The sequence below is a fragment of the Somniosus microcephalus genome, chromosome 19 (genome assembly GCF_052327205.1).
Source record: "Somniosus microcephalus isolate GS21.2 chromosome 19, FLI_Smic_1.0, whole genome shotgun sequence".
NCBI lineage: Eukaryota > Metazoa > Chordata > Chondrichthyes > Squaliformes > Somniosidae > Somniosus > Somniosus microcephalus.
The window spans coordinates 26891188-26915343 of NC_141005.1; the positions used below are offsets into that span (position 1 = coordinate 26891188).

At 42.5% G+C, this 24156-nt stretch overlaps 1 protein-coding gene across 1 annotated transcript in view; it reads left to right on the plus strand.

The window, feature by feature from the left end:
* The window catches only part of pxmp2 (peroxisomal membrane protein 2), a 36887-nt gene extending 20223 nt beyond the window's left edge, over window positions 1-16664 (plus strand). The window contains 3 exon segments of the mRNA XM_085961448.1: window positions 2900-3062; window positions 11492-11611; window positions 15780-16664. Of these exon segments, the coding sequence (XP_085817574.1) occupies window positions 2900-3062; window positions 11492-11611; window positions 15780-15848 (352 nt within the window). The 3' untranslated portion in view covers window positions 15849-16664.
* Window positions 16665-24156: the final 7492 nt, after the last annotated feature.

Below are 24156 nucleotides of genomic sequence, written 5' to 3' on the forward strand. Positions count from 1 at the left end.
CCTGCTTACCTCAGACCTGGAGGCCCCTCTATCAGAGGCACCCCATTGCTAGTGTCAGTCACAATCACAATGGCACTCAAATGTTATGCCACTGGCTCCTTTTTAAGCAGAATTTGGGATTATTTGTAACATCAGCCAATCTGCTGTTCACTGCAGTTCAGATCACAAGGACCCCTGGTGAACACCAATACAACGAGGCTCATGGTACCAACAGCATTATAACTAAGCAAACCACTGGTATTTTGAAGGTGAATTTTAGGTGTCTTGATAGAAGTTGGGAGCACTGCAGTACAGTAGTCATGCATTGTCGTGGTTTGCTGCATACTACACAATTTTGCAATTCACAAAGGACTACTGATTAATGGCACAGAGGCGGAAGCAGAAAGGTGACAAATCGAACATAGTCTCCTACTTCTTCAGTGTTCCTTTAGTAGCAGAAGGTTCTGAAGTGATTGGCTGGTGCTTAACAGCAGGAGCCATTTGAGGACCAAGGTGGCCCTCATCTCAGAGCAAATGAGGTCTCAGAGCAACAAGCTGTCGGCTGTATCTTGCTGCTGCTGCAAGGACAGCCTGGCCTAGGCTACATTTTACCACATGTGCAGGCATCTGAAGGGGCTGACAGGAGGTCACACCTGTGTTACTGTTCTGAGAGTCCGCATCATTGTGCATATTACCTGCTAGGCAACTAGTACTGGAATAAAAACAGAAAATGCTAGAAATATTCAGCAGGTCAGGTAGCATCTGTGGAGAGAGAAACAGAGTTAACGTTTCAGGTCGATGACCCTTCGTCAGTGCTGGAATGTGGTTCTGTTTGGGCACTGTTGTGGAATAGGGTCTACCATAGATACCTTCTCAGACTCAGTTGTGTCACTTGCTCCTATAAGTGGTCAGAATGTCTTGCTTCTTTGGGAGTTGCCTAATGTTCCCCTATACGATTGTGTAACCCTTGGGATATAACAATATCCCCCTGTGGTCTATGTGTGCCATATGAACTTTTGAAAAGACAGGAAAGGTCCAGCTGGTCCACCAAGTCAGTCCCATACTCAAATGGTGTAAAATATGCCACCCCCAACACAAATCAACCATGCAGTCTCATAGGAGAGGCACGTGTATTCCTTTAATCACATTGAAGGTCGACCAAGCAAATACTTGGTGAGACATGGCTTAATCCAATTGGTTAGGCTGCTTTATTTCACATCAGAACAACAGTTAGGATTGGTTTCATTTATTTAAATCAATACAATTTACCATGCGTAAAAATTAAAAATATTAAAGATGCTATGCTTGCCCACATCAGTGGATTATCTTATTTAAGTTAAACATGAGGGGAATTATAACCACCAAAATGAGGTGGGTTTTGGTCGGGTGGTATGTCAAAGTTTTAAAAATCTCAAACTCAAACCCAACCCGCCCACTTCCGGTTTGAACGGAGGCAGGATGGAGGAGTGGGCGACCAACTCGCTCCCAGGAGGCGGGTTGCTCATTAAAATATTTTAATGAGGCTGCGTGCCTCAGCTATTATCTCCATTTTAGATTTAACCCTGGCTGGCTGGGTTTCCAGGGCCTCGGAAAAGCTAAAGCAATGTGAGGACTGCTGCGTAGAAGAGGTAAGTGCTTTTCCAGCACTGCTTGTGGGCCAGAAGGAGCAGGAGTGCTCCCTCCCGCCTTCCCAAACTAACCTGCACCCCGCCCCCCCACTGCGATCACCAAGCCCCCACACCTGCGATCACCGTTCACCCCCGACATCTCTGCATCTGATCTGTCTCTGAGCCTTTTGATTTTTTTCCCCCTACAAGCTACTCAATCCATGCCCCCCGCCACCCCCCATCGCGATCTCTCCCCTAGCAGCACACATTCACCTGCTCCTCAGCTGCGGCCTCTCCTGCAGTGTTCCCCGCCTGATCAGGCTGGCTTCCGGGCAGGGATCCTGTTTTTTAAAAAAAGCATGCATGCTGTGGAGTCAAAACTTCACAGCGTCGGGACCAGAACTCCTCCCCACTGCTTGGAAATCCCACCCCAGTAAATATAGGGGCCAGTGACTCCTCTGCATTCTGGCCTTCAATCTAGAACAGAACCACCTCTCCCTGCTGCCTCCTTTCTTTTTATAAGTCTGCCTCTTCTCTGGGGCCTCTTTCTTCATGGGAAGGGGTCATAGGGTTTTCCAATGATGTTGAGGTGTTTTTTCTATTACACCGACAAGGTAACAAATTGCTTATTGTTCAATCTTTGGAGAAAAGAACTTCCATTTAGCATATTAACCACCTTTCATCAAAGACTTGTGAGAATACATTTTACATAAAAAGGTGGATGATGTTGCCAAGGGTCAGCATGTATATGATGAAAAAGAGGGGGCCCGCTTATCCGACAAGCTCTGTTCCCTTGCCACTAATGCCATTTTCCTCCCCGGCCACTGCTTCAGGCTGAACCAGACTAGATTGTTCGCATCTTTGGTATCTTGTTTGCTCTTGAGCTGAGTTTCAGACCCCACATCCTCTCCATCACAAAGACAGTTTCTTCCACCTCTGCAGCATTGCCCAATCTGATCTCAGCCCCTTTGCTGCTGAAACCCTGATACATTTTTCTGTTGTTGTTGCCTCTGCTAAGTACAGGACGGTTTCACAACATGATAGATTGTAGCTTCTCAGGTGCTTATTTAACCAACTCTGTTTCAGTCACTGTGCTGCATTCTCTCTGACTCGGTCCTTAGTTCAGTTGTATGGACCAAAGATATTTGGACTATTAACAGTAACTTTGCTCTGCCTCTCCTTGCCACAGATGGACTGATTCCTGTAATTAAAACTTTTGCTAACATTTGTTAAAGCCTAATGAGAGAGAATATAAATATTTCTGGTTACTTAGCTTCACTAAACAAAGTTTGTGCTTTTATTTTCTGTTTCAGGTTGGTTTTCACAGGCCCTCTAAGTCATTATTTCTACCAGTATCTGGATAAACTGATTCCATCCAATGTTCCCTACTCCCAAATAAAGAGACTTCTGCTGGACCGTCTGATATTTGCTCCAGCATTCCTTACTCTTTTTTTTGTGGTTATCAGTCTACTCGAGGTGGGTCCTAGTGTTCATCACCAGGCCAAAACAGACATCTTGGAATGGTTGTCATGAGTGACTGAACAAAAGCAAATATGGGGCTAAGAGGCCTAAGAAAGAGATTGTAGGTTTGTGGAATCTGCGACAGATAGTGTAGAGTTGTGGGATTTTAGATAGTGTAGTTGTGGGCTCTGAAAGAGAATACAATGCTGCTGTGGTAAGAGAGAATGATTGCAGAGTTTTCGGGGCCTTTGAGAGCATGAGCACAAAGTTTATTTATTTTTTTAATTGTAAAATAAAAGTAGTGTACAGGTCCCCTGGTAGCAGCTGTGAAGTGCTAGATTGTATAAATGCAGTGATTAGACAAGCATGTAGTAAAGGCAGAGTGGTTTTAATGGGGGGTTTTAATTTTCATATAGATTGGGTTAAGCAGACTAGCACCTGTCAGAAAGGTAGTGAATTTCTTGTGTGTCCAGGATAGTTTTCGACAACAATATGTCCTAGAAGCAACAAGGGGACATGCCATATTAGATTTAGTAATGAGTAATGAGCCAGATTTAGTTAACAGCCTAACGGTGCGCGAACATTTAGCCAATAGCGATATAACATGATCGAGTTCAACATTACAACAGTGACTCCACTTCAAATAGTACTTCGTTGGCTGTAAAGCTCTTTGAGATGTCCGGTGGTCATGAAAGATGCTATATAAATGTAAGTCTTTCTTTCTTTCTTTCGTAGTGTTTGAAAGGGAGAAACGTGAAACAGCTACTAAGATTCTAGATTTAGGTAAGACCGACTTCAACGGGATGAGACAGAGACTGTCCACAGTAAACTGGGCAAATCTATTAATGGGTAAAACGACAGAAGAGCAGTGAGAGATGTTCAAAAAAGAATTTAATGTGATACGGAACCAATTTATATGCCTGAGGGGCAAGAGCTCTACTTGCCAATAAAACCAGCCGTGGACGACTAAAGAGGTAAGGGACAGCATAAAACTAAAAGAAAAAGCATACAAAAATGAAAAAAATAGCACAGATCCTGGCGAATGGGAAAGATGCAAAGAACAGCAAAGGGTCAGAAAACAGATAATAAGAGCTACAAAAAGGGAATATGAAAAGAAACTTGCAAGGGATATCAAAATCAACGCAGAATTTTTACAATTATATTAGGAAAAAGAGGGTAGTCAGGAGCAATGTTGACCCCTTATAAACTGATATCGGTGATATTATCAATGTTAATAAGGAAATGGCGGACATGTTGAATAATTACTTTGCATCAGTATTTACAGTAGAGGAAGAGGATAGCATGCAGGAAATCCCAAGGAAAGTAATATTGAATCAGGGACAGGGACTCAATAAAATTAAGTAAAATAACAGTAATGAAGAAAATAATGGCACTAAAGAGTGACAAATCCCCAGGACCAGATGGTTTCGATCCCAGGGTTTTAAAGGAAATAGGTGAGCACATTGCAGATGCCTTAACTATAATCTTCCAAAGTTCTCTCGATTCAGGAACCGGCCCTTTAGATTGGAAAATTGTGCATGTCACTTCACTATTTAAGAATGGTAAGAGAGGGAAACCAGGGAATTATAGACCAGTTAGCCTAGCATCTGTTGTCGGGAAATTACTAGAGTCTATAATTAAGGATAGGGTGACTGAACACCTCGAAAACTTTCAGTTGATCAGAGAGAGCCAGCATGGATTTGTGAAAGGTAGGCCATGCCTGACAAACCGGATTGAATTTTTTGAGGAAGTGACTAAAGTAGTGGACAGGGGAATGTCTATGGATGTTATTTATATGGACTTTCAGAAGGCATTTGATAAAGTCCCACATAAGAGACTGTAAACTAAGGATGAAGCCCATGGAATTGAAGGCAAATTATTGACCTGGTTAGGAAATTGGCTGAGCGGCAGGAGGCAGAGAGTAGGGTTAATGGGTAGGCACTCTATTTGGTAAGATGTGACTAGTGGTGTCCCGCAGGGATCTGTTTTGGGGCCTCAACTATTCACAGTATTTATTAATGACTTAGATGATAGCATAGAAAGCCATATATCCAAATTTGCCGATGACACAAAGGTAGGCGGCATTGAAGACAGTGTAGATGAAAGCATAAAATTACAAAGGGATAGCGATAGATTAAATGAATGGGCAAAACTGTGGCAAATAGATTTCAATGTTAACAAATGTGAGGTCATCCACTTTGGAGCTAAAAAGGATAGAACTAGGGTGGCTCTCTCTGATCAACTGAAAATTTGAGGTGTTCAGTCATCCTATACTTTCTAAATTGTGAAAAGCTAAAAACAGTGGAGGTCCAAAGAGACTTGGGGGTCCAGGTACATAGATCATTAACATGTCATGAATACAAAAATAATCAAAAAGGCTAATGGAATGCTGGCCTTTATATCTAGTGGACTAGAATACAAGGGGGTAGAAGTTATGCTGCAGCTATACAAAGCCCTGGCTAGACCACAGCTGGAGCACTGTGAGCAGTTCTGGGCACCACACCTTAGGAAGGATATATTGGCCTTGGAGGGAGTGCAGCGTAGGTTTACCAGAATGATACCCGGACTCCAAGGGTTAAATTATATGGAGAGGTTACACAAATTAGGGTTGCATTCCCTAGAATTTAGAAGGTTAAAGGGTGATCTGATCGAAGTTTTCAAGATATTGAGGGTAGATAGAAACTATTTCCGCTGGTTGGGGATTCTGGGACTGGGGGGCATAGTCTAAAAATTAGAGCCAGACTGTTCAGGAGTGAAATTAGGAAACACTTCTACACACAAAGGGTGGTAGAAGTTTGGAACTCTCTTTCACAAATGGCAATTGATGCTAGATCAATTGTTAATTTTAAATCTGAGATTGATAAATTTTTGTTACCAAAGGTATTAAGAGATGTGGGCTAAAGGCGGGTATATGGAGTTAGGTTGCAGATCAGCCATGATCTCATTGAGTGGCGGAACATGCTCAAGAGACTAAATGGCCTACTTGTGTTCCTATGTTCCTAACTAATAAATCCTAAACCTAACAACATTAGAATAATCAATAATGCAGACATACAAACTCACTCATAGCCCCACAACTCAGCTTTGTTCCTCTAGCCAGATCTCTAGTAGAAGCTGCATAAACTATTTTTAATCTATATTTCTAGCTTTCACGACATTAATGTATACAACAGAACAATATTTCAAGACTTTTAAACATCTAAAAGCACTTTAACACAATAGCATCAATATTTAACATTTGTTGTCCCAGACAGAAGCTTTGACTTGACAGTTCAATGTAAATCTAGTCTCAGTGGCCGGAATTTTCACATTGCAGAGCGTGCGGGTTTGAGAGCGGATCAGCGGTTAAAAGCGCTGAAATTGACAGCGCGTCGGGATCCCGCCAACTTCTGCCTTTAACTTGGGCACATTTAGAAGCGCACCAAGGACCCGCTCGGGACAGGTGGGCGATCTCATTGAAGTAGTTAACTAGAGACCTTTAACAGCTTTTTTAACGTGAGGTTTGAACTTTAACTGGTTGCGCACGGGATTCACGGACCTCGAAAAGCTTGCCTGTGAAGAGGAGGCGGCAGCTCTGGCCATTGTGCGAGTTCATTAAGTGACAACTGGAAAACGCACATAAATACAGACACCTTACACCTACTTCCTTGCCTAAGGGAAAGGCTCTTGCTGACACCATTTTGTGCAGAGATTTTGCTTCCAGGAGTTTGTAGGTAATTTCTGCAACCTCGGAAGCCACTCTCACCATATTTCAAGTCTCTCACTACATTGGAGGATTGTGCCTCTGATCTCCACTTTACTTGCATGGGTGCCACTTATGTTGTCTCACCTTGGACCTCAGATTCGGACCAAGATGAGCCACAACACCAACCACACCAGTAGCAGCAACAACAGCAGCAGCCTTCTCACCGATGTTCCACAGGAGAGAGGGGAATCAGCACAGCGGTGCACCGGAGCTGATACCCACAACACAGGGTATACAGGCATAGAATGAGACAGAAGGTGACAACACTATATGTCTAGATGGACCCACTGACGTGCGCATATCTGCGCTGGTGCTGGGTGCGCATGGGTCTGGTGACGGTGCGTCCTCAGAAAGTGGAGCTTCCTCTGAGGAGTCATCTTCTTCTGCCAGCTGTGTGTGGGGCACATGATGGACCTGTGGGAGTGTAAGGAGATGAATTAGAAGTCTTATAATAAGAATGTTTAACGTTGTCATTATATACATGATGACATTTCACTGGCTTCTAACATCAAGTCGCCATGAGTGACTGTTGTATGCCATGTGGCTGTATGAGATTTAATTCTGTCACCAGGTTGCTGGGAGGTGCCCCTCTCTCCATCTCCCACCGCCAGCAGCTCTGCAACTCGACTTATTTGTAGCACCTCATCCTCTGCTGGAGTCAATGTGCTGTAAATTGGAGGGCCACCTCTGGTTCTTTGCCTCTCCCGGATGTTCTGCACTGTCTTCTCCTGCAAGGAGGGAAAGGAGAGAACTTTGAGGGAGAGTTATAGAATGAGTGTAAGGGATGGATGGGCTACATTTGTAGAGGGTGACTATGAGGGAGTGGCATGACAGTGCCAAATGGCGGCCTCCTGTGGCGTTACTTCCTATGATTGCATTAGGATGAGGGTAAATGTCAGTGGTGGTTAGTCAGATGGCGTTGTGAGCAAGTGCAGAGAGAGTGAGGGATGAGTGCACCTTGCAAGGTAGGTTGGTGTGAGGATTAACGTGCAGAAGCCGGCTTGGGAAGGCAGAGTGAAGGGGTTGGGGTGACATGCACATCAGGATGTAGTTGAATGTGGCATTGCACTCACTTTTCCTGACCTCATGAGATCATTAAATCATTTGTGGCCTTGAATCCAGGAGCAGCTGACAACACCCCTGCTGTTGACCTCCTGGGTGATCTCCACCCATGCCCTCTTGGTCTCAGTGGATGGTCTCTTGCGCCCGTTACCAGGGAACAGGATGTCCCTGCATGCTCGAACTCCCTGTAGCACTACTTCCAGGGAGTAGTCAGAGAATCTGGGCACTGCCTTCTGTTGTTGGGACTCCATGCTTCCCTCAAGCCTCAGAGCGAAAATTTTCAGTGTCTCACCAACCGCACCTCTCCGAAAGACCTGTGATGCTCCTCCAACAGCCTTCAAGTGTGATGTGTGGAAGGCCCCTTTAAATATCTGAGCTCAAGGCGAGTCAACGATGACGTCATCAGACCCGCTCCGTTTAACTGGCCGGCGAACTTGCAGGCCTAACTCAATTAATCTAATTCAGTTAAAGACAAAGTGAACAGCATGTTGCCGAGAGGTTCGTGAGGCTGACCCACTACGTGGCCCTCCTGCACCCAACTCGCCTCACAGGTAAAAATTCTGGCCAGTGATTCTGTTAAGAACAAAACTCCTGTTTCAACATCCTTTCAATTAACCCTTTGATCCATCAAACCTTGAAGAAACAGAGAAGAGTAGCTCATGGGCTTTAATTAATGAATCTGCTTCCCTATTACAACACTCTTTTTAAGATAAATGTTCACATCATTTTTCCCCCTAAAACTTTCTCATCTAAAAAGTGAACATTTAGTGAATCACTCCATTTATAACTTGCTCAAGGAAAGTAGTGCACCCCACCCATGTAGGTTTTATTTCTTTTTGTCATACTGATGTGGAATAATTCTTGCTTGTTATTATGATCAAAGGGTGTAAACAGATTCATCACTTAATATATCAAATTATTGTGGCGTGGTGATAAACAAAGCAAACAGCATATTGAATTATATTGCTGAATCAGTAGAGTATGTGTTGGAAGGTTCCCAAGTCTTTCAGACCTTATGACTTGGGCTGTAAACTACAAATCAGGTTTATTAACAGTACAAATTTATCAGTAGATTTCATTGCATTACAGAATGTTTCATTTACACTTCCTCCTTGGATATGAAAAAATGTGACCCTTTGCTAACTTTTTTTTAATGCTAACCAAACCTGGATCAGTGTCCGTAACACACATTTACATATCCCACAGAATCTCCAGGTGTAATCTCTATCTGAAAAGAACTGAGATATATCACTCGCATGCTTTGAAGTTAAACCCTTGAATCCAAGAATCAAAAGGTGTCTTCCACAACTGAAGAAAGTTTATTACATAGGATATACAGCACAGAAACAGGCCTTTCGGCCCAACCAGTCCTTCATGCTCCACTTGAACCTCCTCCCATCTTTCCCCATCTAACTATCAGCATAACCCTCTATTCCCTTCTCCCTCATATGCTTATCTAACCGCCTCTTAAATGCATCTATACTATTTGCTTCAACCACTCCCTGTGGTAGCGAGTTCCACATTCTCACCACTCTCTGGGTGAAGAAGTTTCTTCTGAATTCCCTATTTGATTTCTTGGTGACTATCTTATATTGATGGCCTCTAGTTTTGCTCTTCCCTTAAAGTTTATCAGCTTAAAGTAATAGTTCCATGAACTTCAACTTGATATACTAGACACTCCGTGTTACCAAACCCATTGCATTAAATTATTTTCAGGACAAAGCAAGCAGTTTATTGGTTTATACTTGTTTTGCAATCAAGGGGTATTTACATATGAATATTGCCTTGTCTCCAGAGTGAATATGAAAGACTACTATGTATATTGTTTGGTGATTACATATATATTTCAACGCAACTACCTGTTACAGTAAACAAAAATTTACTGACCAGCCACATCTCAGAAATTAAAGAAAGACTTGCATTTATATACAGTAGCGCCCTTCATGACCACCGGATGTCCCAAAGCGCTTTACAGCCAATCAAGTACTTTTTTGAAGTGTAGTCACTGTTGTAATGTAGGAAACGCAGCAGCCAATTTGCGCACAGCAAGCTCCCACAAACAGCAATGTAATAATGACCAGATAATCTGTTTTAATGATGTTGATTGAGGTTAAATATTGGCCAGGACACTGGGGATAACTCCCCTTCTCTTCAAAATAGCGCCCTGAGCGCTCTTACGCCGCCTGAGACGGGGCCTCGGTTTAATGTCTTATCCGAAAGACGACAGTGCAGCACTCTCTTAGCACTGCACTGGCGTGTCAGCCTAGATTTTTGTGCTCAAGTCTCTGGAGTGGGACTTGAATCCCACAACCTTCTGACTCAGAGGCAAGGGTGCAACCAACTGAGCCACTGCTGACACCTATTACACAAATTAGATATTCAAATGGTAGAGACTTTCTTTGGCTCCTATGTGAAAATGTAAATCTGGAGCGCCGCTTCAAGGTCAATCATGAGAGTAGGAAAAATGGGTATAGGATCAATTTGGTGATGGGCAAATTTAGGACTGCTGTCAGAAAGAACTTAACCCAAGGAGTAATACACATTTGAAATAAGCTTCTGGCTAGTGGAGGCAGAAATCTTAGTCATCCAAGAGCCAGTAGAATTCTGTGGTAGGGGACAATTGTAGATTTGTTTTCAATAGATGAATGATGGGCCAATGACCTTCCTTGTTTGTATTTATTTCATGATCTTCTGAAAGGGTGTAAACTAGGGTTAATAGGAGGGTTTTAGTGTTTGCTTGGCTCAGTTGGTAGCACAACTGTCTCTAGGTCAGAAGGTTGTGGGTTCAAGTCCCACACTTGGACTTGAGTGCATAATCGAGGCTGACACGTCAGTGCAGCATTGTAGGAGTGCTACTTGCCTGGATGAGTGCAGCTGCAACAACACTCAAGAAGCTCGACACCATCCAGGACAAAGCAGCCTGTTTGATTGGCACCCCATCCACCACCTTAAACATTCACTCCCTCCACCACCGGCGTACCGTGGCTGCAGTGTGTACCATCTACAAGATGCACTGCAGCAACTTGTCAAGACTTCTTCGGCAGCACCTCTCAAACCCGCCTCTAAGTTCCCCTCCAAGTCACACACCGTCCTGACTTAGAAGTATATCGCCGATCCTTCATCATCGCTGGATCAAAATCCTGGAACTGCCTCCCTAACAGCACTGTGGGAGTACCTTCACCACACGGACTGCAGCGGTTCAAGGTGGCGGCTCACCACCATCTTCTCAAGGGCAACTAGGGATGGGCAATAAATGCTGGCCTTGCCAGCGACACCCAGATCCCATAAGCGAATTTAAAAAAAACATTGCTGGAGGTGCTGTCCAGATGAGACATTAAACTGAGGTTCTGTCTGCCTGTTTCAGTGATTTGGGTGGACATTAAAGATTGCATGGAACTACTTGAAGAAAAACAAGGAGTTCTTCAGGTGATTTGAGCAATATTCCTTTCTAACTAATCCTACCTGTTTGTGGGACATTGCTGATGCGGAAAGCTTCCTTGTCTGCCTACATAACAAATATCACTCAAAGTAATTAATTTGTGAAGTGCTTTGAGATGTTTTATTTTTCTGTATATCAATTGGCTATACTGAGAGGAATGATCTACTAAAATGACCAGAAATAATTTGTCTGTAATAGGGGAAGAACCTGAAGGCACTAAAGGATAAGATGCAGACTGGATACTGGACAGCATTGAAAATGAACTGGAAAGTTTGGACACTCTTCCAGTACATTAACATTAATTATGTTCCTGCTCAGGTAAAGTATGTTTGCTGGTTGGAGAGGCGAACATGATTGTTTAATGATTGGTACTATGTCCATGTGTTTTGCCTGGACTCTTGAACTCTGCCAATACATTTAAGCAGCAACAGCCATTTTCAAGGTTCACCTGTGTAATATTGTAAAATGTCCAGCATGAATCAACATTGTAGCTCGAAGGAAAGGTAATGCATAAGCATGAACTCCATACTCACCTAGGTAAAGAACATTGGCCCAAAGTTACGATTGCAAAGGTGCAGACCCTGTTGAAAACCCAGCTTTATCTGCATATTCTGGATGAGTGGCCCTTGCCTGTAAGGGAGCACCATTGGCACCTCCCCTGATGGAGTCACAGAAAATTGGAGCAGCCTCCTGCCATTCCTAATAAGAAGTCAAAGGCCCCAATAGGACTGAGCAGTTCATGGGGCATTGGAAGTTGCACCAGCATAGATCTCCATAGGTAATAAATCATCTTTTTATTGAAGCATTTTGGGGCATTTGGAAGATAATAGAATGTATGCCTGAGCAGGCATGGGTTTTATTGGGCCTATCAGGTAATGTATTGGGCATAAGTCCCGGAGAAGTTCAGGAATTTTCCCATCCACATCCCCTTGACGTAGTGGGTCAAGCGAAGATTTGCCCTCTGCCCCCACCCCCCCCAGAAATTCCTGGTAGGATGCTGACAGAACCAGATTTTGCCCCATTGTCTGGCACCTGCTTGGCAGTTATGTTGGACGTTCGTCCAGGTTGAGGGCAGAATTTTGGGACCTATGTCTTTTTTTTAAGAGAGCTATCCGGATGAATCAATAAAGTTGTTTGTGTGCCCTAAAAGTGCTATTCAGGGATTTTGTCATGTGATGGTGCTCCATGCAAGCTCTGCCACAGAGTTATAGGCTGCAGATTTGTGATCCCATAATTCCCGATGTGGCAGATTCACAATTCCAGTTGCTGCTTCAGTTGGAAGTGCTGAGCAAATATTTAGTGCTTGACTACATGCAGAAAACGTGGTCAATGGAGTGACTCTAGGCCACTCGGGTACCTCCTGGCAGCAGATACAGGAAAAAATTAGTCGAGAGATCATTTCAAACTTAGAGGGAGAACACGCTATCAGTCCTCTCAATCGGAGGATGTTCTAGGACATGGGGAGGGATGTTTCTTATGTTAAAGATCCTACAAAAATGAAAGATGTTGTAAAAATGAAAAAATAAAATCCATGAATAGGGGAAAGAAAGCAATTTAATTCTATGATGTTTATATTGAGAAAACCAGTTCTATAATATTAAAGGAGAAAGTAAAGACATTTAAAATCCTAATTTTATATTCAACATTCAGATTTAATGTTGTCAGTTGTAGAATTATTACAAATATTTTATAAAATGTAAGTTAAACATCTATTTGGTGTGCAAGTCTCTCCTTCACACATGTTCTTATGTCCTGTAAAAACAGCAGGCCTCACTGATACATACCTACAAACATACAAAAAGGACAGCAAAAGACCATCTGGTCTATCAAGTCTGCCCCATCCAGACATGGTGCAGCCACAGAGCAGTGGCCCATCCCCCCATTACACAATCTCCTGGGACAGTAAAAATTCTGGAAAATTCCACACCACCTCCCTAAGACAATTAAGTAAAGCTCCAGGAACCTGTGGTACCTCAAATACTTTTAATTCCAACTGACCCACAATTTGCCTTTTAAATTTGGAAGTGCCTTCCTCTCAGGAACTTGTCTAGCTCCCTTTTAAAGGATTATAGGGAATTCATATTCGTTGCATGCTTCGATAATCTGTTCTAGTGGCCGATGACTCTGTTGAAAGAAATGCTTCCTAATATTTAACCTAATTCTTTGTCCAATAATTTGATATGCATGCCTCCTTGTCCTACCATCCCTATCCAGTTCAAATAAGCTATCTAACTGGATAAAATCTAATCCCTTTATCATTTTAAAATATTCATTCATAATCCTGTGTTTCCCTATAGAAAATAGCCCAACTCCTGGTGCCTATCCTGATAACTTAAAAACCCTAAGTTTGAATATCATTTTGGTTGACTTTAACTTTATGATTAGGCAGAGTCAACATGGTTTTATAAAAGGGAAATCGTGAGTTTTTTGAGGATGTTACTAGCAGGGTAGATAAAGGGGAACCAGTAGATGTAGTATATTTGGATTTCCAAACGGCATTCGATAAGGTGCCATATAAAAGGTTGCTACGCAAGATAAGGGCTCATGGGGTTGGGGGTAATATATTAGCATGGATAGAGGATTAATTAACAGACAGAAAACAGAGAATAGGGATAAACGGATTATTTTCCGGTTAGCAGGCTGTAACTAGTGGGGTGCCGCAAGGATCGGAGCTTGGGCCTCAGCTATTTACAATCTAGATTAACGACTTAGATGAAAGGACCGAATGCAATGTATCCAAGTTTGCTGACGATACAAAGCTAGGTGGGAAAGTAAGCTGTGAGGAGGACACAAAGAGCCTGCAAAGGGATATAGACAGGTTAAGTGAGTGGGCAATAAGGTGGCAGATGGAGTATAATGTGGGGAAATGTGAGGTTATTCACTTTGGTAGGAAGAATAGAAAAACAGAATATTTTTTAAATGGTGAGAAACTATTAAAACGATTAAATGTTGGTGTTCAGAGAAATGTAGGTGTCCGCGTACAGGAAACGCAGAAAGTTAGCATGCGGGTACATCAAGCAATTAGGAAGGCAAATAGCATGTTGGCCTTTATTGCAAGGGGCTTGGAGTACAAGAGTAAGGAAGTCTTACTGCAATTGTACAGGGCTTTGATGAGACCACACCTGGCGTGCTGTGCACAGTTTTGGTCTCCTTATCTGAGAAAGGACATACATACCTTAGAGGCGGAGCAATGAAGGTTCACTAGATTGATCCCTGGGATGAGAGGGTTGTCTTATGAGGAGAGATTGAGTAGATTGGGCCTATACTCTCTGGAATTTAGAAAAAATGAGAGGCGATCTCATTAAAACATAAGATTCTGAGGGTAGATGCTGAGAGGTTGTTTTCCCTGGCTGGAGAGTCTAGAATTAGGGGGCATAGTCTCAGGATAAAGGGATCGTCCTGAGATAAGGAGGAATTTCTTCACTCAGAGGGTTGTGAATCTCTACTCGAAAGGGTTGTGGATGCTGAGTTGTTGAGTATATTCAAGGCTGAGATAGATACATTTTTGGACTTTAGGAGAATCAAGGGATATGGTGATCGGGTGGGAAAGTGGAGTTGAGGTCGAAGATCAGCCATGATCTTATTGAATGGCGGAGCAGGCTCCTATTTTTTATGTTCTTGCCCAGCTCTGTATGTTCTCCAGAGATTCCATATCCACTGCTATGTGTGGGATCAAAATTGGACACAATGCTCTAAAAATAGCTATACCAAAGCTTTGTATAGCCTGCATATAGTGTTCTTACCCTATGGGATACAGCCTAAAACCTTATTTTCCTTGCCAGTGGCCTTATCACACTGCTTGTGCACCTTAATGATTGATCAATTATGACCCTTGCATCCCCATCTTTATCTGTAATCTTTAGTAGGCATCCTACATGGTACAAACATGCTTGGTGTTTCCCAAACTCTAATGCATAAGACTGCACTTGTCTGCATTTAAGGACCTCTACCACACAGGCCCAGTCCCTAACTTGTATATAGCATTCTACAACCTATTGATTTGGTCTAAATTCCCAAAGATGGATAAATGTTCTGGAATTTGTCTTGATTGTCTTTGGAAATCAAGGAATATTTAGACATAACTTTCCCCATGGAGATTAAACAAGATATTTTACATGGTCTGTAGAAGGGACATGCCTTTTTGGCTAAAAGGCTTTTTTCCATACTTTTATATGTTCTCTATTCCAAGATAAACTAAGTTAAATTTTGGACGCCCCTTCTCAGGTGAGAGGTTCTGCTTTCACCAGTTGTCCCTTGTGGTAGGTTGGCAGTGAACAGATGAAATAATTTTTGCCTTAGGCGAATGGTTTACAAAGCCCTTCAGTGCAAACATTTGAACCCACAATGTCAAGGGAATGCTAGGCCTCCTATGATATTGAGCTGCTTTTAAATTGACTACTGATGACTAGAGTATGAACATCATGACTATTAGGATGATGTACACTGTCTGTTAATTATTGTTTTCTTTTGCTGTTTGTTTTTTCAGTTCCGTGTGCTGTTTGCTAATCTGGTAGCTCTGTTCTGGTATGCGTACCTAGCTTCAATCAGGAGATGATGCTGCATCATTAACATTGGCCACCATCTGCTGAGAATGATTTCTTCCACTCAGAATAACTTTGAAAGAATATTGCAATGAATGAACTATGGCCAAATCCTAAATCTAATGTAATTTTCTATGTTTTCACAAAACATCTAATGGATAGCTGTTTTACTTAGAGGAGGAACTGTGAAATGTGTCGTAACAACAAGATGTAGTATAAGCCAGCCTGTGGCATTTACAAAAAGCTTATTTTTTAACTACTTTGCTGAACATTCGTTAATTCTGTTAATTATTTTCTACATTAGATGTTAAAAGTACAGTTGATCTTATACAGGATAATTGAGCTGTAGTGTATTACAAAGCAGTAACCAATCGAGGGGTTCTGCTGAGATTGTAAACTGTAGGAACAAAGCAAGAATGCCATAAGAAGCCAAAATGTTGCTGTTCCATCCTATCTGTGTTTACTGTCTATATAATGGATACTGCATTCAGGAATCTTATTTAATGTACTCAGGAATTTTGATACAGTTTCCAAATATATTGATAAATTAATTGATTGAGGTACTTAGTTTTGTTTCAAACAGATGGCAGACTCCATAATCAAATTATATGGCTAAAACTGAAGTGCTGTGGTACAATATGATTGATAATGCAGTGATGTTGTAATTTATTTTATGGTATGTTATAAGGAGGTAGCCTACCATATACATATATATATATCATATATATAATACTGTATGAAGTACCTTGCATCATTATGTATTATTGTGGATGAACTAAATTTGCCCCGGAACAATAATGTACATTATCACAAATATATTTGAAGCTTAATGTTGAAGAACTTTTTTTTTAAAGAAACAAAAATAACAAATTAACAGGAATTAATGAATGTTCTACAGCCATGCAGTTCATTGTTGGGAATCTCTTCCATTTCACAGTTTTTCTGTCGCACTGAGTAGCGCTAAATACAGTTAAAAATATTCAGTGGAGAAACTATGAAACACTAAATTTGTTTGTTGAGTGAAGAACATTTGATAAAGACTCAAGTGACTTAGCAAGGTTGAGTGGATTAAAATTAAGGATCATTAAAGTCAGTTTTTACTGATCTTAGGCATACATTTCTTGGATGTTTTTGGTTGGTGGATCAGTTAAAAACCAATTTTCCTGTTATTTTTTTCTTGGTGGTTGGTGGGTCGGGGGGGTGGAGGAACTGGATTTTTCCCTTAATTTTCTTATTCCTTGTGCTGAAAACTGGATCCATTGATGCACTTGCATAGCACTAGGGAGGCACAGTACATATAGCATACAATTTATGTGACAAAATGCCCTGCATGCCCATCCTGGAACCTGATTTTCAGCACCAAATCAATGGCGAATTGTCTGGAGGTGCGTTCAGAGTTTCTGTAATGTGAATATCTATTGAAAATACATTTAGAAAAAGCAACCTGCTTCAACAAACTGAAATATGATCACAGTAGATGGTTCAATATATAATTAGACATGCTTTATTATACGCCAAGCCAATCCAAATTTAATACAAGAACTGAATATATTAACAACTATTGTAATTTTCAGGTTTATCCAAATCTATCTTCAATCATATTCAATTTCTGTGCTTGCCCAGAGTGGTGTCTCTTCGGTTTATATTGGATATTGTCATATATCCCTATTGCCCTTATGTGGAGTTATTATAGGATATTGTCATACATCCTTAAGTTCATAGAGTAGTGAAACCCTGAAAAATGTCTGATTAATACTTTATTAAATCAAGTCAATGAGATAATAAAACATAACCCCTTACATGCAGTATTTATGAAATAGATGTACAATAATACTCATACTTCAGGAGATCTCTTTTCTGCTGCTTAGGCTAGCCTCAGAGAGAAATTTAAGAGTTCCTCTTTTGAGCTTTGGGAGTTAAATTCTTATACGTTTCATTACATCGGACAAATGTGTGGAACAGCGTCATCACTACCCACTTGTGTGTAACCTGTTGACACAGCTGCTGTTACCTTTTGTTGTGTCCGCCTTTGATATCTTATCTCTATCAATCTTAATTGCAAAGGAAACATGGGGGTAGAAATTCGTCTTGGGCGGTATCAATTCGGCTGCCCGTTATGTTCCCCGCCCGATATTCAGTTTCATTGACTTCAATAGAACTGAATATCAAGCGGGGCGCATAACTGGGGTCCGATATCATACTGCCTGTTTAGCGCTACCGCCCAAGACAAATTTCTACCCTATAGTCTCTTATCTACACTGGCTTTTTCACACTCCCCCTGCGGCGATAAAAAGCTTGTCTGGAACTGCTTTTGTGTCTCTCTCTAGTGTGTTTTAAACTCTATTATATAATTCTATATGATGCCAATTAGCTTATTCTATTTAATAATCTATATGTGCCTATCCTTACAGTGTTCATATTAAAGATTCAAAAATAAAAGTGAGTTGAAAACAGATCTGGTCCAGGTGGATTGGAATCAAAAATTGGTAGGCAAAACAGTACTTGAACAAGGGTAAGTCTTCAAAAAGGAAATGTTCGGGTACAGAGTAGACACATTCCCACGAGGGGGAAAGGAAGGGCATCCAAAGCTAGAGCTCCCTAGATGATTAAAGATATAGGGCCAGAAATTAGGATCGGGTGCTTGCCGCGCGTGCAAGCCCCCGATCTGCACTCGCCCTGTGCGCTGACATCTGAAGCCCGGGCCTGCTTGCATTTCCTGTCACTGGCCCGGTTCAGATGTCGGCGTGATGTGCTTACCTGACCCAGCGGCGTAGTTAGTGCGATGTGCCGGCTGGGATCAGGTGAGCACTCTGCAGCCAATCAGGGGAGGGGAAACTCATTCATGAGTTTGATAGTAAAGACTGTCAAACTCAAGAAAAGTACGGGCGCCCAAAAGACAACTTTAACTTTAATGAAAATTTTTAAAAAACATTCCAATAATTAAATAAACTATAAATAACTTTAAAAAAACTATTTAAAACAATTAATAAAATTTTTGAAAAAAATAATTTTTTGCGAAATCGGGTCTAAAAATAAACTTACCTTACTGTAAAGTCCTTAAAAACAAAGAAGCTGTGGAAAAAATGTAATAATTTTAAATAATAGACCACTTACCTTCAAGAATCCACTCCTTACGCCTCTTATTTCTAAAAAGTCCAGGCCCTTGCACACGCGCAAACCTGTCAAAACGAAGAAAGTTCAACGCGTGCGCGCAGAGTCCTGCGCGCACGCGTTGGACCTCTTAACCCCTGTTACGTCCGTGTATAATAAAAACGGACTGCGGAGAACGGTACAACAGGTGTTTACTCAACGTGGCTCAAACTGCAACTGATCTGTACAGATTACTACTCAGTGTTATATACAGGTGTGGTCACTGCCGGTACTGCAGTATACATGAGCTGTAAAACATAGTCCCCCCCCTTAAAAGGTATATACATTACAATTCCTCCCCTTTTAGATTAACAGTACCATAACACTCATTTAACAATTAAATATCAAACTAATTACAATTAACACTTTTAACATGCAACATTAGCTGAAAATAGTCTATTTATATATTCAGTCTTTGGGGAGGCTTCCTGATCCTTTCTGGATAGCGCCTTTCCCGAGTGTCTTGCTCTTGGTGCGGAGGCGATTCTGGCCCCCTGTCGTCGGTTGGTTCATCAGCTTCCGATGCTACTGTTTCTGGGGTAGATGCGACCTGTACGTCGGGTTCATCACCAGGTACGTATGGGCGAGGCATGGGGTTGACTTGTTCCTGTGACTCTAGGATCTGGTCAGCATGGCGTCTCGCGATGCTCTCCCCAACGTCCACTGTGTACATTAGTGGGCCCTGCCGTGTGCATATCGTTCCTGGCTGCCATTTTTCTGTTCGGTAGTCGCGGGCCAAGACTGGTTGCCCTACATTGAAGCTCCTTGTTGGCTTCTCATGGATGTGCTGGAATTGCTTACTCTCAACATCTCTTTGTATGTTTGGTCTGTGTAGTGTCCGTGTGTAGATAAAGACACTGAAGACAGGAGTTGGTTCATAGGTATTTACTAAGCAAGTCTGGGGGGGGGTTCTAAAGGATATACACAATACACAGGCTTATATAGCCCAAGTGGCAATTACCGGCATTACGCACACCTGGGGCTCTTAAAGGCACATACACCACAATTGCTCTTAAAGGCACATACACCACAATTCCTCCCCTTCCAGCTAACTAGTACATCATATTTTAAGTAATTATTAATTACATGTTATATGCAAAATAATATACATTGCTGTATTAATTAATTATAAGTTAGTCTCTCAGGAGGCTTCCTGACTCGGTCCGGATAACGCCTCGGGGGTGTAGTAGTTTCTGGTGGTGTAGTAGGTTCTTCTGGCAAGGCTGATTCGGCTTGAAGGCCAGTGTCGGGTTCATCGGGTTCCAGTATCACCGGATCGGAGGTAGATATGGGTATCTCTATGTCATCGTTGGATGTATAGCGTGGTGGTGTAGGTTGTCCCTTTTCGGATGACTTGATGATTTGGTCAGCATGGCGCCTTATTATGCTTTCTCCGATGTCCATGGTATACATCAGTGGTCCTAGTCGTGTGCAGATAGTTCCAGGCTGCCATTTCTCGGTACGGTAGTCCCGGGCCAAAACCGGTTGGCCTATCTGGAAGGCCCTAGTTGGCCTTTCATTCATGCCCTGAAACTGCCGGTTCTCCACGTCCCTTCGGATGTTGGGCTTGACCAAATCCAGCCGGCATCTTAGGTTTCTATTGTAGAACATCATAGCGGGAGTTTGGTTTGTAACCATATGTGTTGCATTCCTATATGCAAATAAGAAGTTATCCACCTTGTGCTGAAGTTTTATGTCTTCATTACCCATGGCCTTTATGGCCTTCTTAAAGGTCTGGACAAACCTTTCAGCCAATCCATTGGTGGCGGGATGGTATGGGGCGGACGTGTAGTGCTTTACCCCATTGTTTTTTAAGAACTTTCTGAATTCTTCGGACACAAATTGCGGTCCATTATCAGAACATATCTGTTCCGGCAGCCCATTCCTGGCAAATATGGTCCTTAATACTGTGATGGTTTTTTCCGTGGTGGTGGAGGACATCTTTATTACCTCCGGCCACTTGGAGTGTGCATCAACTGCGATTAAGAACATTGAGTCCATAAATGGACCAGCAAAGTCGATGTGCACCCTTTGCCAGGGAGATGAGGGCCACTCCCATGGATGTAGAGGGGCCTGTGGCGGAGCATTTTGGACCTTCTGGCATCCTAGGCAGCTCTTGGTCATGTCTTCGATGTCTCCATTGATACCTGACCACCATACAAACGCCCTAGCTAGGTTCTTCATTTTCACTCCACCCAGATGCCCCTCGTGAAGCTCCTTTAGCACTTTATCCTGGAGTTTGGGTGGAATCACCACTCTGGATCCACACATCAAGGTTCCTCGGCACACTGACAGCTGTTCTCTTCTTTGCGAGAATGCTGGCAACAGTGGTTCGCCATGTGCTGGCCATCCCTTTATTGTTAAATCGTAGACCCGTGAGAGAGCAGGGTCATTTCTGGTCTCCCTTTCAATGGCAGAATTTGTCACCGGTAGACATTCCACTATGGTAGAGTGGAATATCTCTACTGGGTCTACTGTAGGTGCCTCTTCTATCGTTGGCAACGGCAGGCGCGATAAACCGTCAGCATTCCCATGCTGTTTTGACCCTTTGTATTCAATGTTGTATTGGTGTGCCCCTAGAAAGAGGGACCACCTCTGTAGTCTTTGTGCCGTCATAATGGGGACACCTTTCTTAGGGTTGAATATGGAGATGAGGGGTTGATGGTCAGTCAGCAAGGTAAATTTTTGTCCATGTAGGTAATGGTTGAATTTCTTCACTCCCCATACCAGGCTGAGTGCTTCCCTGTCTATCTGGGAATAGTTACGCTCAGCCGAGTTCAATGAGCGTGACGCAAAAGCTATCGGCCGTTCCGAGCCATCAGGGAATCTATGGGATAATACCGCTCCTATGCCGTAAGGGGATGCATCGCACGCCAGTCTGATTGGTAGTGATGGGTTGTAATGAGCCAAAACTTTCTCGGATGTGATTAAGTCTTTACATTTATGGAAGGCACGTTTACAGTCTTCGTTCCATTTCCAAATCACTCCTGTGTGTAGAAGATCATTAAGAGGGTGTAGAATAGTTGATAAGTTCGGTAAAAATTTATGATAGTAATTTATTAATCCCAGGAATGACCTCAATTGTGAAACATTTTCAGGTGCTGGGGCTTTTATAACTGCTTCAATTTTTTCAGGTGACTTATGCAACCCTTCATTATTAATTATGTGGCCACAATATGATATCTGATTTTGGAAAAATTCGCACTTGGGGCGATTTGCTCGTAGGCCCCGTTCTTTCAGCCTAGTGAGCACCTGCTCCAAATTGGCAAGGTGCTCGTTGTCGTTTTCTCCTGTTATAAGGATGTCGTCTAGGTAACACTGAGTCCCCGGAATCCCTTGCAGGACTTGCTCCATAGCTCTTTGCCAGATAGCTGGAGCTGATGCTACTCCAAAAACCAGTCGATTGTACTGGTACAGGCCTTTGTGTGTGTTTATTGTGAGATACTTTTTAGAGGTCTCCTCAACCTCCATCTGTAGATATGCCTGTGCCAAGTCAATTTTTGTGAAACGTTTTCCTCCGGATAGTGAGGCGAAAATATCTTCTATCCTCGGAAGAGGATACTGTACCGTGTGAAGGACCGGGTTTACAGTCACCTTAAAGTCACCACAGATGCGAATTTTTCTCTGTTCCTCAGAGTTATTTTTCAATGCTTTTTTCATGACTGGAACGATGGGTGTTGCCCATTCGCTCCAATCTATTTTGGATAATACGCCTGCCTTTTCCAAATTCTCCAGCTCTGCCTCGACTGCCGGACGTATTGCGTATGGCACCGGTCTTGCCTTAAAAAATGTTGGAATTGCTGCATCTTCCACTTTTATTGAGGCGGTGATGCCTTTCAAGGTTCCTAGTTTCTCTTGAAACACTTCTTTGGCGTTGGCCAAGATGTCTTTTAATCGTTCAGGTATGATGTCATCATTGTTTTTTTCCTTACTGGTCACCGTCAGTGCCTGAATGGAGTGCCAGTCTAAACGTATCTTCCTTATCCATTCACGTCCCAACAACGGTGGACCACCATCTTGTAGAATGTATAAATACAACTTTTGTATTTCTTTGCCGTTGTATACCACAGGCACCTTTATTTTTCCTTTGGGGTATACTTTCTGCCCCGTATATGTTTTTAAGATAATGGATGTGTCTTTTAGAGGTATATGCGACAATAGCCTCTCGTAATCTCGTCGATTTATTACGGTTAGAGCTGATCCTGTATCTAGCTCCATTTTAACTGGGGACCCTGCTATTATGAGGGTAACCCAAATGGTCTGGTAATCTTCATTGGCAATTACATTATGTAATTTGAGAGAGCTTAGTCTCTTGTTCCCGGAGTCGCTATCGCTCTTCTGGTCTTCGGAGCTACTGTCCGTCATCATTTGTACCTTTCTGTGCTTTTCCTTATTGATTCTTTTCCCGTTAGTGGATTTTTTATTTTCAGATCGGCATACACGTGGAATGTGTCCCATCTTTCCGCATCGCCTGCATGCTTTTTCTTTGAACCAGCAATCCCTCTGGTCATGGTTGGATCTGCCGCAGCGATAACATCTCTCGAAACCCCGTGTCATTTCATGGGTGCCGAAGTCCTGTGGCTTTTGCTGTATCTTTGCCGCTCCTATTGCACTGAAAGCCTTGTCCAGTGTTAAATCTTTTCCAGAGGATACCTTTTTTTTTGTGTTTCTACACTTAGGGGATCGCAGATGAATTTGTCTTGCAGAGAATCTGCCAGTCCTGCCTCGAATTGGCAGTGTAGGGTATCAACAATCTCCTCAAAATTCTTGTCCATCGGTTTGGCTGGAGTGATTAAGTTGCGTAACAGCTTGTATGTTTCTGCGCCCATTAGATCCAGAAGCACTGAAGCTTTTTTTTCATCTTCTATTCCATTTGCGGTGCAAAACACCTCCACTCTTTCTACATATGTGGTCCAATCCTCTATCTTGTTATCAAAAACATCAATATTGCCAAAGTTAGGCTCTGTTTCGTTATCAAAAGCATCAATATTGCCAGACTTAGGCATTTCAAAAAAGATATGGCGCTTCCCGCGCTTTTGTTTTTTCTCTGTAGCAACGATATGGCGCTTCCTGCGCTTTCCCGCCGCTGCTACCGATAACAACGCTGTTTTACTGTGGTTTCCGTTTATTCACTGTTGGAGACTCGTTCCCGACGGAGGTCTAAACGCTGAC